Source organism: Podarcis erhardii (genome assembly GCF_964252035.2).
Source record: "Podarcis erhardii genome assembly, chromosome: 8".
Classification (NCBI taxonomy): domain Eukaryota; kingdom Metazoa; phylum Chordata; class Lepidosauria; order Squamata; family Lacertidae; genus Podarcis; species Podarcis erhardii.
In genome coordinates, this window is record NC_138499.1 from 463,554 (window position 1) to 481,202 (window position 17,649).

General features: G+C 54.3%; 1 protein-coding gene across 5 annotated transcripts in view; it reads right to left on the minus strand.

Moving 5' to 3' along the window:
• Positions 1 to 17,649, minus strand: part of PLEC (plectin) — a gene marked incomplete at its 3' end in the record, with an annotated part of 117,825 nt that overhangs the window by 93,488 nt on the left and 6,688 nt on the right. For all 5 annotated transcript variants that reach the window (XM_081875006.1, XM_081875019.1, XM_081875020.1 and 2 more), the window contains one exon: positions 12,769 to 12,970. In XM_081875006.1, coding sequence (XP_081731132.1) covers positions 12,769 to 12,970 — 202 coding nt within the window. The remainder of the gene's footprint in view (positions 1 to 12,768; positions 12,971 to 17,649) is intronic.

A 17,649-nucleotide genomic window follows, 5' to 3' on the forward strand; every position in this document is an offset into this window, starting at 1 on the left:
AAACTCTTCTTCTTCTTCCAACTGAATAATCCCTGTCAGATGGCCACCCAACCTCTGCCCTGAAACCTCCAAGGAAGGAGAGCCCACCGCTTTCCTAGGGTTTCTGCTCCATTGCTGAGAAGCTCTCATTCGCCAAGAGCAGAGAGAGAGTCACCCCCAGCTTCCTCCCTTGAGCTGACCCAGGGTGGTCTCAGAGGCTCCCCTGGGACTCAGGTATTTCTCAAAACTGGGGGGGGGGGTGTCACAGCATGTCCCCTGCAGAATAGAACGCATCTCCCAAGCTCCCCATGGCCTGCCAGAACTGCAAATTAAAAGTCAGAAGATACCTTGGATAAGATGATGATGATAATAATTATTATAATTATTATTATTATTATTATTATTATTATTATTATTATTATTATTTATACCCCACCCTCCCCAGCCAAGACTGGGCTCAGGGCAGCTAACACCAAATATAAAAATACAGCTTAAAAAACAAGATTAAAATACAACATAAAAACATTAAAATGCAGCCTCATTTCAGTGGAAACTCAAATCAAAAACTTTTTTGGGGATGAAAACGTCAAGTATTCACCAAGCCTAACTATCCAGACTGGTCCTACGTGGGCCAGAAAAAAGCCAGGGAAGTCCCCAAATAGGAGTTCCAACACAGAAGGAGAAAGGAAAAAGAAAGAAAGAGGGGGAGGGAATCAAATTGATTCCAAGCCAAAGATGAGGAAAATATACACATTTTTGTGCCCTCATGGGGTGTCCACCCATCACTAGTGAAAGATAGACAGGAACAAAGTTGCTTTCAAAGCAGTGACTTGAACACACACAAATGGGGAGTTCCCTTACAGTCAAACCCCGGCTGTCGAACATAATCCGTTACAGAAGCCCCTTCAGCTTCCAAAATGTTCAATAACAGAGGCGCGGGTTCCGATTTGCTGCAGGAGCTTCCTGCACCCAGCAGAAGCCAAGTCGGATGTTCGGCTTCTGAAAAACGGAACATTTACTTCAGGGTTTTTGGCCTTCGGGAGCTGAAACATTCCGAAACGGAGGCACTCGGGATCCGAGGTTTCACTGTACATAAAATATGAGGGTTGTTTAGTACTGCTGGGCCCTGAACCAGGGGGAGGGGGGCTTCTCCCCGTCACCCACTGTGCCCTTCGGAGACGCACCTGCCTTTGCCACCTGATCCAAAGCGCCACTGAAATAGCTGGAGAATGAGGAGCCCTGCCAGGCATTGTGCAGGGGGCACGGCAGGCGGGGAGAAGACCCTCTCCAAGGACAACGGGTGCTGGGAAGCAAAGGGAGCCTTGCTTGGCCACTGCCCACCTCCCTTGTCTGCCTTGCCCCACTCCGTCTGAGACCACTGAGCAATGCTGCCCTCCTTTCTGGCAGCAGTTCAATGGATGCCGGAAACTGAACCCAGGACCTTCTGAAGGCAAAGCAGATGATCTCTGGCAACATCCCCAAAAAGATCGCCAATGGGAGTTTCTCACAGAGCCAGGTTCAAAGTCCTAATAATTTACAACGCCCTGAAGAACTTGGGTCCAGGGCACCTCAAGAATCGCCTGAACCCTTCTGATCCAGCTCAGTCACTGAAGGAAGCTTGTTTTACAACATCTGCCTCATCGACCCGGTCCTGTGGAACTCCCTGCCAATGGAGATTCAGCGGGCACCTTCTGTGCCAACATTTAAAAGCCTGCTGAAAACTTTACCCTTCCATCAGGCCCAAGCAGGCAGTTAATACATCCCTTCCACAATCGTCTACTGATGTTTGTTTTTAATTCTTTTGCTTTGAACTTGTTTCTAAGTTTTTTCTTATTTTACTGTGTGGCTTTATATTATTGTAAACCACTGTGATAGAAATGATACAGTGGGATGGAAATTTTTTTTATATAAATAAAGAGTCGCTCCCCTTCCACTCCCCCTGGCAGGTAGCCAGACCTCTTTCCCCACGAGCAAATGCCCACACCAGGAAAGGCTCCCATGTGATGAGTGCACATGCCAGAAAACTCCTCCAGAGAAGACCATCTCACCTGCAGGCCAGGAGAGGCTCCACAGCCTCCATGCGCTGGCATCAAGGCAGCCAAAGCCGGGAACCTGAGACAGGTGAAGCCAAGGACACAGAGGGAGGGCCCAGAGAGGGCAGGACTGGCGGGCGCTCCAGGCCCCGTCCTTCTCAGGGCTCTCTGCTCCCTCAGGCATCCCTGGCATGCCACCCAGGCCCAATTCCTTCAGCATTCAGAAGTGGCACCTGGGCAAAGCGCCAGAAGGGGCACAAAGGCAGGCAGAGGAAACCAAATGCCCTCAAGCCTGTGGCTAGCGCCTGGAGGGCAGGGGCAGGGGCAGCCAGAGAGAAGCTGCAGGGGAAAGGGGTGTCTCTATGGGATTCAGAGCTCAGCCTCAGTGAAAAGAACTGCAGCCCCTGGTCTCTCTCAGAGCAGAAGGAAAAGACTTCAGGGGAAGCCAATGAGATTCTGCCCACCAGAGAGAAGAACCAGGGAGATGGAAGGGAGAGGCCAAGGGTGCCCCCCACCCCCCACAAGGCCAGGCCCCAGCCCTCAACCAGCCAGCGCAAGTCAGAGCACACCACAGGGCTGTAACTCCCCATAGAAACTGACCCTGCACATGTCCTTTGAGGCCCTTCTCTAGGTGCCCCCTGCCTGAGAGGTCCAGAGGGTAGCAACATGAGACCAGGCCTTTTCTGTGGTGGCTCCCCATCTGTGGTTGGCTCTCCCCAGGGAGGCTCACCTGGTGCCATCATCACATGTCTTCAGGCGCCAGGCAAAAACATTCCTCTTTACCCCTCAGCCATTAAACAGTCTTTGTGCAGTGGTGTCCAAACCTTTTTCAAAGAGGGCCAGGTTTGATGAAGCGAAGGGCCGTGGGGGCCGACCGAAGGGCCATCCAATGCTGTTGAGCTTCTCTTAGGATTCAAGTTGTTGGGAGTTTTTTAGGATTTTACCCCAGGAAATAAACTGCCACAGGAGCCGGCGGGCTGGATTAGGCCCCTAAAATAGACTTTGGACATGCCTGGTCTATGGTGGTATTTTAAATGTGGGGGGACTGTTATCATGATTATTCTATTATTATGTTGTGTATTATTCTTTATTATTATGCTGTGCAAATTAAGTTCTTAGTGTTGTACACGGTCTGTCCTGGCCTGAGCAAGTGAGCCTGGCCAGCAGGTGGTGGACTCTCCTGCCTTGGAGGATGGGGGGGGGGGTAATAAATATTAGTAGTAGTAGTAGTAGTAGTGGTGGTTGGGTGGCCATCTGTCATGGATCCTTTAGCTGAGACTCCTGCATTGTGGGCGGGGTTGGACTAGATGACCCTTGGAGTCCCTCCCAACTGCCATTCTATGGCTCTGTGGTTCAACTCCCTACTCAGCCATGGAGCTCATGGGGTGACCTGGGGCCAGGAGCTGCTTCTCAGCCTAACCTACCTCACAGGGTTGTTGCAAGGATAAAAATACGGAGGGGAGAACTATGCACATTATCTTGAGAACCTTGGAGAAGATGGGATCACGGAATCGTAGACAGAAATGCAAGAAGTAAATACAGTGGACGCTTGGCTTGCGAACGTGATCCGTGCGGGAGGCATGTTCGCAACCCACAGCGTCCACAACCCGTAGCGCCGCATCTGCACACGAGCAGGTTTCAATTCGGCGCTTCTGTGCATGTGCAAAGTGCAATTTAGTGCTTCTGCACATGCGCGAGCTCCGAAACCCGGAAGTAACCCGTTCTGGTACTTCCGGGTTTTGGCGTGTCCGTAACCTGAAAATGCGCAACCAGAAGAGTCTGTAACCCAAGGTATGAATGTAAATAAATGGTCTGTCCGTGGGTCCAATGCCAGGCCTTGCCCTCCCTCCTGTGGGGCTGAGGGAGGTGCAGAGAAGCTGGAGATCAGGGGAAGCACCCAGCCGGGAGCGCTGGCCTAAGGGAGGAAGAGAGGGGGGAGACCGTGGCCCCCGCTCTCTGCCCAGGCGGCTCCTGAGTCTCTGCTTGGCTCCTCCGGGGGCTCCATTGCTGCCAATGGACAAGGAGGAGCTTGGGGGCAAAGGGACCTGTATTGCAGGGCCCTCTGCTGGAGGCTGCTCTCACTGCAGGGCAGGACCAAGGCAAGGGGCATTGCTGCCCCCCCCACACACACACCCAGCCCCTCCCAGCAGGAGACTAGGCAAGAGGGGCCCAGGCCCCCATGGTCCCACCCGGCACAGGAGAGAAACAGTTACCCCACTAAGGACAGAGAGAAACTGGTGAGTGAAATTGTCCCTTTCAGGTTCTCTCAGTTTCTGCCCTTCTGCTCTTCAGTTCTCCAGGCCAGTTTGCAAATTATTATTTTTTAACGTCTCCATGAAAGTCCACCAGCATGTTCATGCAAATGTCTCTCCCAATATACAATGCAGTTTTCCCTAATAAGCACCTTTCTGCACACAAGGTTATGCACACTTTATCCCTGTACAGTTGTACCTTGGTTCTCGAACTTAAGCCATTCCAGGAGTCCGTTCGACTCCCAAAACCATTCGAAAACCAAGGCACAGCTTCCGATTGGCTGCAAGAGCTTCCTGCACACAATAGGAAGCTGAGTCGGACGTTCGGCTTCTGAAAAACGTCTGAAAATCAGAACACTTACTTCTGGGTTTTCGGTGTTCGGGAGCCAAAACGTCCAAGTACCAAGGCGTTTGAGAACCAAGGTACGACTGTATATGCAGTTACTTGGCTGAGAAACTGTCCTGTGAAATCAGGAGCATTTCAAAGGGCGCAGGGGGTCCAGTCTAGTCCTTGCCTTGTTTGGAAAAGTGGGAATTAGGCTGGGCCAGGGATAGATTGGGGAAAGGAGTCAGTTCATGTTTCCTTGGATTTCTCTCCCCCATCCTTACCTGAGGCCAAAGGGAGTGCAGGTGACTCTCAAGGTGGGGGAGGGGAGACCTTGAGCTGCTGGAACACAGGCAGGACCCAAGGCAGACCCAAGGAGAGTGACCCAGAGCGTGCCGACTTCATTTACAACAAAGTGGCAGTGCAGAAGGATTTTTTAAATCATATAGTTTGAAACTCATTATATAAGGTCTGGGACAGGTATCACAGGTTATTAGAGCCTAAGATACCCTGGTGGATATCCCCAGTGGAGACAATATCAGTGAAATAGAAGAATATGCATACAAATTGGGTAACCTACCAGCAACTGATAAAAATAGAACGGGGCCAATAGGCTACCAGATTTTTTTTCAATGAATCCATGGACACTTTTCAACTTCAATGGATTTTGTATGGGGACTGATTTGTAAATCCAGGGACTGTCCCCGGGAAACGGGGATGTCTGGTAACCTTACAATACACATAGGTGTAAACCTTTTTTCCTTTCTGTTATTTTGTAGAGATAAAAACCTCAATAAAAATTAATTTGTTAATTTTTTTAAAAAAAGGAGAGTGACCCAGAGGTGCTGAATGGAGCAGGATGACACACACACCCCACCCCTCGCAGGCAGAGAGCCAAGCAGAGCAGCAGCAGAGGCCTCAGCGTCAAACAGAGCAAGCAAACAAGACCTGCCCCACGCCCTGCTGGCTAGGGCAGGTGGTGGCTGGGTGTGCCCCTCCCTCTGCCAACAGGAGAGGAGCTGCGGGGGGCCATGAACCTGGACAGCACAAGGGGGGGGGGTCGGGGGTCTGCAGGGTCTCTCATTCTCACACCAACAAGCCTCAGGGGTTGCTGTGTTGTAGTGATCAGATGGGATTACCATGAGGAATTATAAAATATACATCAAGCCACTGTGTCCACGATGAATGCATTGTGTTGACTGGGTTTAATGTATTGACAATAATTTCTGATTAAATCCCATCAGCTTCTACATTTATGCCATATTTCCTCTACTGCCCATTTCTCTTGCTTGACAAGTCAGGCACCCAGCACCCAGGCAGGCATCCTGGGTCATCAGAGACAGTGGGCAGTTTCTTTGATGTAGCTTTTCTGATATGTTAATCTTAGGATGTTAATCTTAGGGCCAGGAAAGAGATCTCACCTGAAGGTGATAATGATCACTGTCCTCCTGGCCACCCTTCTTATCATGTTTATTGCTTGTTTATCACCTTCCAGGGTTGCCAGACAGCACTCCTTTGTAGTTCTGTTCTTTATTTACCCCAGAACTGCATGCTTAATTAGCTTTTGTAGTTTAGTGGGGTTTGTTGAAATGCTCAAAAGAAATCTGGTTCTTAAGAACACTCTGTAAAAGGTTCTTGTGAATAAAATGACCTGGAGGGTGGAGAGAGAGATTATTATAGGCACCCTTCCCAGAGTCTTGCTGGTTCAAGCCTCTGTGTGTATTCTTATTAATCAGAACTCGGTCCTTCCTTTGCTTTGGGAACGCCTCACTGTGTAAAACCAGCAACTGGCTTTGCCAACGGCCAGGAAGAATGAAGGCCAAGGCCCTCCAACCAAAACGAAATCCCCTCACAGCACATCACAGAAATGGCCAAAAGGCTCTCAAGGCCAAAACCCAAGACCTCCAACCCACCCGACTGACCACCAATCCTTGGACTGCCCCTGTGAGGCCAGCTGGAAGGAGTTTCAGGTTTGGGGGAAAGGGCTTGCAACTTTTAGTTTTTCAGTTTTGCATTTGCTTCTGAGTTTCATTGTTTTCCATCTGCAAATCGTTTGGTTCTTTCTATCTTTGGCTTCTTTTAATATTGCTTTTGTTCTTCTTGTGAAATTGTTAAACTGGAAGCCTCCTGGTAGATTCATGAAACCAAAAAGCAAAACAGATTTTATTTTTTTTAAGCTGACTATAATAACTAGAGAGAGCAGGTGCCAGCCAGCTGCTTAGCAGGAAGGTGCCAATCAAAAGGAAATGGCCAGGATGCTCTGCAAAGCACCAAGGTCTTGTCCACATTGGAGCATCATTCAGCTGCTATTCCACCCCCCACACCCCATTCAAATTAGATGCAGAGCAATCCACACCTGCACATATTTGAATTTATATATGAGGAGCAACTTCCTCCTTCCTGTTCCCTTTTGGATCTGTCCCTGGCATCTGATGGGTTGTGCTTGCACACAGATAGCGAAGCATGAGCCTTGCTTTTTAAAATAAAATTTCCCACCCAATAAGTCTGCAAAAGCACGGAGCCAGCCTAGTGTAACTTACTTGTGCAAGATTTGTGCAAGTCTGAGTGATCCAAAAAGATATGTACACACACACAATGTGATTATATATAAATGGCTGAGCTCCTGAAGTGCTCTTACTAGCAAACTGGGGGTGGGAGAGAATGAAAGCAATTATAAATTTTCAGCAAACACTTTTCAGAACACTGCCTAGTATATCGGGTGTATAGATTTTCAATGCGGTTTGCTTCTGCAGTTTTCTGGTTTTAATCTGAGGGATCAAACAAAAAAGAATATTCCTTCCTTCCGGAGCACACTGGAAATAGTCAAGAGCACAGCTGGAAAAGTCGTGGGGAAGCATGGAAAGGGGAGCAGCAGAACCACCCACCCAGAAACACTGAAACAAATCGCTGGCGACCCCAAGCAGAGAGGTCTGGAGCCCAATTTCCCCCTGACTTGCTGCATCTTCCCCACATGGAAGCATGGAGAACCGTGGGCCCGCCAGGTGGTACCCAGCTAGAGCAGGTATGGCCAATAGCCAGGGCTACTGATGGGAGTTGCTGGCCTCCATCTGTCTTGAGAGACAATGGAGTCCGCTTCCAGGGGTGAAGTCCAACCACTGTGTTAGCAGCAGCACTGAAGTGACTTCCCTGGGGTGCAAGTCTGGGCTGTGTGTCTGGAGGTCCTGGGCTGCCCAGACAACAAGACGCCCCCCCTCAGCATTGCAAAGGAAAGCAGAGTGAGACTTTGGCACCAACTTGGCTGCAGGAATTGCCCAAAGGAGGCGTACCAGCCACCATCCAAGCGCCTTAGGGGCTCCCCTTTGGTTTACTCCTAAGCCTTTTCTTCTCCCAAAGAGATCCCGCAAGGCAGTGGGGGTTTAGGACCAGAAGTTTTCCTTCTCCTAGGTGGGCTCCCTTCCCAGGTGGATGAGCCCCATCTGCCCATCACGTCCCTCTTTAGTACATGCAGAAACTGCCTTCTGGACCACTGGACCCCCTCCTGGTCTTGTTGATGGGAGCTGCAGTTCAGCAACATCTGGAGGGCCAAAGGGTCCCTATTCCTGCCGTATCAGGTAAATCCAAATTTCCAAGGGGAAAGCATTAAGCCTGGTGTTGTCTGGCAGTAACATCATGTGAAGGATGCAAATTAAACCAGGACACATGCAGCTGCAAACACACAGCAAACTCCAGCAAGGACCAGCCCCAGGTGAGCACCACAAAATCACAAAGCACTGAATGCCTATTAGGCCAGCTGCGAGAAGCAGTTTTGCCATCCACCACAGCTGTCTTCCCTGCAGGCACAGCAACATGGATTCCACATCCATCCACAGCCCTCCCCAGGTATTTCCTGAGAGGTGCCAACCCAGACCAGGTGCCTCCCCAAGTCTGCCACCTGCTGATGACTTTGTGCCCTTAAAAAAAAAAGAAATATACCTCCAGCCACATTTTCTCTGCACTCCTGAGCCACTCATGACAACGGCACAAGGAATCTTTCTGCGTGAAGCGAGGTCTCTTTCTCTCAGGAAAAAAGGGGTTTGGGGATCCCCTGTGCATAACATCCTAGCTTGTTCTACTTATAATGCTTGTTTTTCCATCTCTGAAATCGCCTGAAGCCTAAACCAGAATGCATTTTTGTTGTTTCGGGGTTTTGTTTTGTTTTAATTAACTTGGGTTTAGGTTCTGTTTGTTCCTGAACATTTACGCCCCTTGCTTCAGGTCACTCCTTGTGACCTGAATCACTTGGGGATTCCCAAGATCTGGCCCAGACCAGCCTCTGTGTTGCCCCGGCCTGGATCTTTGGGAGGAAAAACAAGTGCGGCACATGAAAAGCGAAGCCCCAGCGCACAGGCTCTGCGCTGGTTTGGAACGTGTGCGTGGCTCTGCTGGATAAGCCCGGGCTTTGTGGCTGGCTCCCCTCACGTAGGTGGCAAAGACTGGTTGGACAGCTTTCATGTTTACAGAATCGTAGCTAAGCTTTGTGTAAAAGCTTATTGTGGCCCAGAAACATACCTGGAGCCAGGTGAGGAGGACAGAAACCAGTTAAGGTGCAGAAGGGAACTTCCCTGCTCTTGGCTGTGAAGCTGAACTCTGACAAAGTTGGCAGGCTGGTCTGTGGCCGAGTTTGGTGGAGGGGCCGCCCTGGCACTCTGGCTCCCCTGCTCAGAATGGGCCACACTATCAGAATGAAAATTTACTCATGCCACACTGATTTTTCTTTTTTACTGATAAGCAATACATTGGAAAACAAAACCAAACAACTCCTGGCACTGCTCGATTTATAACACAGAACACAACTGCTTTATAATATGACTAAGAGACATCCAGGAAATATAAAACAATGCACATAAGAACATGAATTGTTCCCAAATATACTATTGGTTGTTCTTGAATCTTCCTGCCACACTCGCCCTCCTCTCTTGCCACACCCTTGGAGAAGCACTAGTCCAGGTGCATCAGAATCCCAGACTGTGGAATCTCCTGCCTGAGGGAGACGCACCCCTTTCTGTCACATAATAAACAAACCTCTGGAGGCCACCGGCTTGGGCAGAACTCGTCTGGCCTTCAGCCATGCAGGTTTTATTTGTTTGCATGCAACAACTGTCCGCCCAGTCCAAGGGGTCTGACCATCCAGTTACAAAATGATAAAACACCACAATGTTGTTTGTTTGTCTTGTAAAGCTCCAGCAAACAATAAAAAACAGCAGACCTGTGATCCCTGCATTGCAGGGGGTTGGACTAGATGACCCTTGGGGTCCCCTCCAATGGCTCCAGGACTTATTCTCCAACAGCAGCAAAAGGCAAATAATTCCAGATCCCTTTGCCTGCCCCATGTGCCCCCCTTCTCTCCCGAAGGCAGCATAAGAGCAGAGGGCAGGCCAGGTGGGCTTCTTCTTCCCCTATGGAGGGGCCTCCACTGAAGAGGCCCTGCTGCCCCCTTGCACTCATTCACCCACCGCCCCTCAAGGGACAGGACCTCTGATGTGGACCACAGCGCATGGGAAGGGGCAGAGAGGAAAAAGCGGTCCTTAGGCTGCCCATGAGGTGCCAGTTCGCTAAAGGGAAGAACCAGCACCTTCAGTTGAGCCCCAAAATAAGCAGGGAATCAACAAAGAACAAACAGGATCTTCAGGTAGGATCAGCTGTTGTCCAGCAAATGTGTGGCTGCAGCATTTGGACCTTTTTGCAGTTTCCAGAGGCGTTCAAGGGCTGCCCCATGGAGAGCAGATGACAGGAGTCTAGTCTGAAAGTACATGACAGTAAAACACCTGCTTGGGGTGTGTGTGTGTGTGTTTAGCAAGATCAGTTCACGTGGCCTGTCCTGCTTCCAGCTTTTTCGACTGGACTTCCTAGCAGAGAAAGATAAGGGGCCAGGCTTACTGGGGGTGGTGTGTGGCCTGCAAACTGAGTTGGGCCCCCTCTGTCATCTCCAGGCTCTGTCGCTTGGCGCTGGGCTCCTTCCATGACACTAACAAGGGCCTCAAGTGAGAAGGGGCTGTCGCCAAATAGGCTTTACTCAGAGTAGGCCCACTGAAATGAACAAACATGACTAATCTCAATAGGTTTGCTCTGAGCAAAGGTTTCCTAGGAGGCAAGGCTCAGCTGATGGCCTCTGGGATGTTTGATTGCCTGTGAGAGCCCAGCCGAGGTCCCTAATAATGCTCTGCTAATGAGATTTCATCCCCAGCCTGGCAGAAGAGCTTCCTGCATTTCAGGCCCAGGAGGAAACCAGAGGAAGGAATATCACCTACCCCCACCTGTTCCGCCCCCCCCCCCACTTGCATTTACTAGGGTGGTTGTTAGGTGGTAATTTTCTGAAGCACCAAAATTTTTGGTATACAAAAAGCTTATTTATACAGTGAGTGTTTTCTCCTAACTTCAGAAGAATGGAGGCGTCTTGAAAGAAAAGGAGATTCGGGGCTTCAAGTCCCCCCCCACTGCCCCCCCTTGCTCTCTGCAGCTGCAGCAGCACCCTGAGCTGGGGAGTAGGGACTGTGAGGAGGAAGGTCTTTCCCCCTTGCAGGGGGCTGTAGCCACCCCCGCTGCCCTTGCCAGGGAGGTCAGAGCAGCAAGGCAATCAGGGAGGCCCCATACCCCCCCCCCATTTCTGACCATAACTGGCCTGCAGGCTTCCTGGCCCCCAGCACACCTTCCCCCCTGGCAGAAGGCAGCTCCCCCTGGGACAGAGGATGATAATTCCACAAAATAAGCAGACCGTGGTGGGGAGGACAGTTAAACGCTGCAACTGCAACTGTTGATGACACAGTGAATGCAAAAAATAACGGCTCATCAGAAATGTCCCAACTCAGTTGTAGCAGAAGCTGTGAAGGAGGAGGAAAGGGGCAGCAGGTTAAGAGGCACTTTTGGAAAATCTCCGGGTTCCTTGCCAAAACCTCCTGAGCAAACCTAGCAGTCACAGGTTCAGAGAGCAGAACCATCCTTCCCCCACCTATCTGTTTTTATTTATTAAACTTCCACATATATATCTCAAGGCAATGTACAATCGACAATAAAAGCATCTCAAAATCAACAGGAGAAACGCAATGCAATGTGGCCTCCCTCCGTCCTTCTCTCGATACAAGGTCACCCATCAAGGCAACCAAGGCTGATTCAGTTCCAACCCTGATCTCAACCCAAATCAAAATGAGTCAAGGAGGTCTGTTTCCTCCACAAATATCTGTGTTTGTGCCCCACGACCATCTCAACTGCTCTGCCCCCAAAGGGGGTATTTGCAACAGGGTGGGAGTTGCTAAGACCATCGGGCGCAGGGTGGGTTTCCTCCGAGGAGGGGCCACCCTGCCACCTCCTTCAGGGCAGCAGGCACCCCGCCCCCCTCAACACAGAAAGGCTCACCAACCCTAGCGATATAAATCGATATATGAGAATATGCAGGAATGGTGGGGAAATTATAACAGCCAGGGAAGGGAAGACATTGAATGTTTTTGTTCAAAGAAAGATATTAATGGTGGAAATATATTTATGAAAGCGAATGTGATTTTGGAAATGGTATTAATGAAAAATGTAAATAAAATTTACAAAAAGAAAGAGAGGGTCTCCAACCCTTGACCCTCCATCACACCCAGCGGCAACCAGGCCAGCTTCCATCAGCCAGGAAGGGCAACGGTCAAGAGGAAACCTTGCTGGGCACAGACTCACAAGCACCCTCTCAAGGGTGGCGAAAACGGACCCCACAAACCGTGTCTGGATGGAGCAACGGAAACCTCACCAGGAGCTGCATCAAACGTGGCATCCGTTTCCCTAAGGAGGCAAACAACTTTGCCCCCCAAGTGCCCCGTGAGCAACTCCCAAGGGGTCTCAAGGTGCCCCAGGCTCCCTCCACCAACGTGGATCTCAACCACCTGCAGACCATCCTAGAGAGCTCTGCTGGACAATTACTCAGGAGACGTGGCGCAAGCCCCCGACACAACACCCAGCCCAGACTCAGCTGCAACAGGAGACCCCAAAGCACCCCAGCACTCCTGGCAAGTCGCCCCCAGAGGGACCCCTGGGTGCGCAACAAACGGTGCCACAACACGGTGCAAGGAGGGCCAAGGCCAGGGATGGTGGCTCACAGAAGCTCCTGGTGCCCTCACCAGGGTCAACTCAGGAGAGCCGCTCACCCTCAGGGCCCCGATCCAGCAAGACCCCCTGATCTGGACCTCCCAGCCTCAGCCCTCTCTACCTGCAATGCGGATGACTGCTCTCTCCGCAGGGTCCAGGACCGTCCCGTTGCCGGACGACGCCTTGGTCCTCTTGGTCCGCTGGTGCTTGGGGAGGTTCCAGGGCAGGGTGTCCCCCGGACTAGGAGAGCCCCCGCTGCTGCCGCTGGAGCTCTCCTCCGCCATCTTCGGCTTCTCCTTCCGGCGGGAAGAAGACATCACCTCCTGCAAGGCGGGGGGGGGGGGGGAGAGGGTCAGAGATGCAGAGACAGGGAGCAGCCTGGCCCCACCCTGGGCCCCCATTCTGCAGGATGGGGGGTCCCCGTGGCCAGAGCAAAGCAGCTTGTCCTGCAGGGAGGGCCCAGGAGCCCCCTTCCCCCCCTCATTGAGGAGCAGCTCTGCAGCCCAGACAATGGCCTCTGAGGATCTGCCTGTGGAGCCAGGTAGCTCAAGCAAGCCAGCCAAGCCGCATCCTGCAGCAGGGAGGTGAGCAAAGTCTTCATCCCAAGGGGGTCGCTTGGCAACCTGGAGGGAGGGAGGGAGGGAGGGAGGGGGAATTCCTGGCCAGCCTCAGAAGCCTCCATCCGAAGACCCCCAGTGGGAGCCAAGCCGTCAGTCTCAACCGCCTGCTGCCTGTCCTGGCTCCCAGTGGGGCTGCTCAGAGGGAGCTCACTTGCTCCCAGAAGGACAGCTAGCACCATCCTGCCCCACACTTGGGGGGTCATGATCCTCCAGGATAATCCTGGCGCTCACCCAGAATCCCCCTGGCCTGAGAAGACATGTGACACCAGAGGGCCAGTCCCGTGCTATGACCAGCTATGAAAGCTCTGCTTTTTGGGGGGTGATATAGACACCCCACCCCCAGGCACTCCCAAGCAGCTGGCCTTCAGTACCCGAGGGGAGGCTGGGGGGGGTGTCTGCATTCCTGGTGGGGTTCCAGGTTAGGGGGAAGTGCCTGGAGGTGGGGGGCGGGAGAGAGAACTTCTACCAGGTTGAAGGAGAAGCACTTGCCCCAAACAGCCCCCCCCCCAGGGACTATGAGGATTCAGAGCTGGGCCACCCAAGGCACTAACCACTGAACAGCACTGCCAAAGGCTGAGGAAGCCCTGCCAAGGCCCGGTCTGCTGCACCCCCAATTCCTGGGGCTCACCTGGGCACGATGGGGGCCAGGAGCAAAAGGCCCCACCCAGAATACCTCGGCACAACAAGCAGTGGAGGGAGGTGGACCCCCACCGTTTTTCAAATGGTTCTTTATGACCCTCCTAACTAGAGGCAAAAGTTGCTCCAGGGCCAGAGATTGTCTCCTGAACCATCCCCAGGTACCTTAAGCAAGCCAGCCAAGCCACACATCCGGCAGAGGAGGGGAGAAAGGCAGATGTTTTTTATGCCCTTCCTTACCAGGAAGAGAAATGATAATTAGTCAGGCTCCAGGCATTAAAGGAACCCTTTTCTCCTCCCCAGTCTTTCCTCCCTATCTCAGAAGAGAGATAAAACCGAAACCACAACTCTCTCTATAAAAAATCGAGAACTCATGGAGCTCCAAGGAAGATGAGCCTGGGGAGAGGCGTGGCCTAGGAAAGAAAGCAGCATCAGGTTAAACTGTGGAACTCCTTGCCACAGGAGGCAGCCCTAGCCACCAACCCAGATGCCTTAAAAGAGGACACATTTATGGAGAGGAGGGCTATCCCTGGATCCGCAGTTGCAGTTGCCTCCCAATCCCACTGCTGGGAAGGGCAGCTGAGCAGAGGAGGCCTCTTCTGCTCCTGCTTGTGAGCTTCTTCCTGTCTGTGGGCTCCGTGGGCCCCTGGCCTCATCCAGCACGGGAAGCCCTCTCTCTTTCCCAACCCAAGAGGCTCTCATGGCCTCAAGCAAAGCAGCTGAGGTGCAACCCCACCCAAGACCCCATGCCCCTTACGCACATGCGCACACACACCCTCTGCACATAGACACTGGCACCCATGCATTGACAGGCACCCTCCCCCTTTGGAGCGCTCCCACATGCATCCTTCCCCTGGCACAGCCACCCATTCCATGGTACAGGCTGGCCCGGGTGGGTGGGTGGGTGCCTCTATGGTCCTGCCACACAGCCAGGGGTTAGACTAGACAGCCCCTGGAGGACCCAAACTCTGGCTGCTGCAGGAGCACTTTGCTCTCCACCACCTGCCCCACCAGAGCTAGGAGCCCAGCCCCACCTGCCTCTCCCCTCGGCAGGCCACACTTCCTCCCTGCTGACTCACCCCCTGCTCTGGGGAAGGGGGCACACAGGTCCCAGAGCCCCTGGAGGACAGCTGCCGCCAGCCGGGTCCCGTTTTGGCCCAATGAAGGGGCACAGGCAGGGCCTGGCAGAGAGATGGGCAGAGGCCCCTGGCTCAGGGCTGGAGCATCCTCAAAGACAGCTCTTTCAGGTCAGGGTGAGGGAAAGACCCCCCCCAATGGGTCCACTGCTGCTGCCCGTCAGTGTGGGGCCAGTTGTGGCCTGACTCTGTGCCCAAGAGACTCCCCCAATGTCCTGGTGGAGAGAGGGGGAGGCAGGGAGACCTGGAGCCCCCCCCCCATTCCTAGGAAAGCATGGCTAAGCCCTCTGGACCCTGTGAGACTCTGCTGCCTGCCTTCATCTCAGCAGCCAATTCCAGGCCCCTGAGGCCCCCCCCCTACAGAATGCAGCTGCCTCTCAGGTGCACCCCCTCCGCCCCCAATTGCCTCTTGACTGGGGAGCCTGACGTCAGGCTGCTTCTGCCAGGAAGTGTGTGGGGGGGGCGATTTAGCATCCTCCAGGGCGGCTGGGGGCTGAAGTGACAGTGCCAGCTCTGCCTGCTACTTGGCACTTCGTGGTTGCCATAGACACAGCTTCCTGGGCACCAATAGGAAGCTGGCGGGGGGGGGGGACACAAGCCCAGGTGAAATCAAGAGGCGCCCCACCCCCTGCCCCCCACACCTCTCCTGCACAGGGGCTTCTCTGGGCCCAAAGGGCCTCTCTCAGCAAACTGGCCCCTTTCTAGCCAGCCTTTCCCCTGTGGACCCCACAGCCCCACTCACCCTTTCTCTGGGTCGCAAGAAGCTGCACGCTGCCCTAGAGAAGGACTGAAGGAGGGCAGGAAGGCTGGCTGTGAGCAGAGGCTCCAGATCCCAGCTGGACTGCTTGGCCTCAGGGCCAGGAACCAGCCCAGCAGGCCGGAGCCCAGGCCCAGCTCCCCTAACCGGTTCCCGCCCCTGGGGGCCTGGCTTCTCCACCGTCTTCTCCCCACCCCCCAACTCCAGCACCCCCGGAGGCCTGGGAGGAAACCGAAGGGTGGGGGTGGGGGCCCCTGCCCCACAACAGCACCCTCCCCCTGCCCAAGGGGCTCTGCCTGGAGAATGCAAAGCGCCCCATGGCTTCCCCTTTGCTTTGCCCACAGCGCAGGGCCCGGAGTCTGAGGGGCGCCCAGCTCTGCCTCTGCCCCACTCGGCTCTCGGGGGACATCTGCTGCAGGCCAGGCCAGGCCAGCAGAGAACACAGACCGGCTCCCCACGACACCCACAGACAGGGCACAGGGGAAGCAGCAGCAGAAGCCGGCCAGGGGAGGGGGGCCCCGTCCTGGCATCCCTCGGCCCCTGAGCCTGGCACTCTCCTGCCGCATCTTAGGAAGGAAGGAGGGCGGGCGGGCAAGCCGGCAGACCCCCCACCCCCGACCACTCACCGTCTCCGGGTGCGCGGGTGCGTCCTGCCCCTCTCCTGCCCACGAAGCATGTCTGCCTACCGTGCCAAGGCAGCCAGGAGAGCGGGCCGGGCATGGGCCGGGAGCAGCTGGCAGGCGGCGGGCGGCATGGGGCAGGGGCGAGCCTGGCGGGGCTCAGCGCCGGGCAGGCGTCACGCGGAGCCCGGCAGCAGCGCCGGCAGCGATAAGTTGGGCTCGCCTTAGCAACCTGCAGCCGTTTTTTGCAGCGCAGGCTCCGCCTCCCGCTCTGCTGAGCACTGCAGCTCCTGCAGGCTGTGTGCGCGCGTGTGTGTGTGCATGCGTGTGCGCGTGTGCGTGCGCGACAGAGCCGGCGAGTGTCTATCTCGCCTCCGCACCCGCCCAGCGCCGAGCGGCCGGGCCGGCTGAATTATTAACCAGGGCACAGGCTGGCAGCAGAACAGAGCCCATTCAGACCCGGACAATGGACGGAGCCCATCCGCCCGCCCCGCTGCCAGCCTCACAAGCACAGAGCCGGGGCCTGCCAAGCAGGGGGGCACAGCGCGCCCTCCCTCCTCGCCTGCCCACCCCGAGGCAACTATCCTGCCCCCAGGGTCCCTGGCCTGCTGGCAGCGGGGGCGCCGGGCGAGCCCCGCTGGCCTCCTCATGGGGACCCCCATCTCCCCCAGGGTGGGGCAGGCAAGGAATTCTGCATCTCTGCCAGGCAAGGGCAGCTCTCTGACCTCGGCTGGCCTGACCCACAAGCAGAGGGATATCCGGGGCCTCTGAACACACAAACGCGGGGCAATGTCGCCTTCCACGGAAAAACAAAAGGAATAAATAGAGCGCGCACTTAGGGGAATATCGAGAGCCCCCTCTCCCCCCCCCCACCTTCAGCCCCTGCTCAGCCCGCCTGAGGATGTGGTTAGAGGAAAGTAACGGCAGCCCTGGGGGGGCACGGAAAATAAAAGGAAGTTGGGGGTCGCGCACCCCATTTCCTCTGCCCTTGAGGAGCCCCGCTCAGATCACACCACGCGGCTTCATTTGCACCCCAACCACCGCCCCCCCCCGGCCTTCTTGCTGTCCAATTCCTGAGTCCCCTTTTGCCTGCCCTCCCACTGAAGAGAGAAGCCCCGGCCTCGCCCGCACCCCATACAAACACCCCCCACTGCTGCCCCCACATCTCCTGCTCGCCTTCCGCCAGGCGGAGACTGCAGGCAGCTGGGAGCCCCACCCTCGTTCCCCACAAGC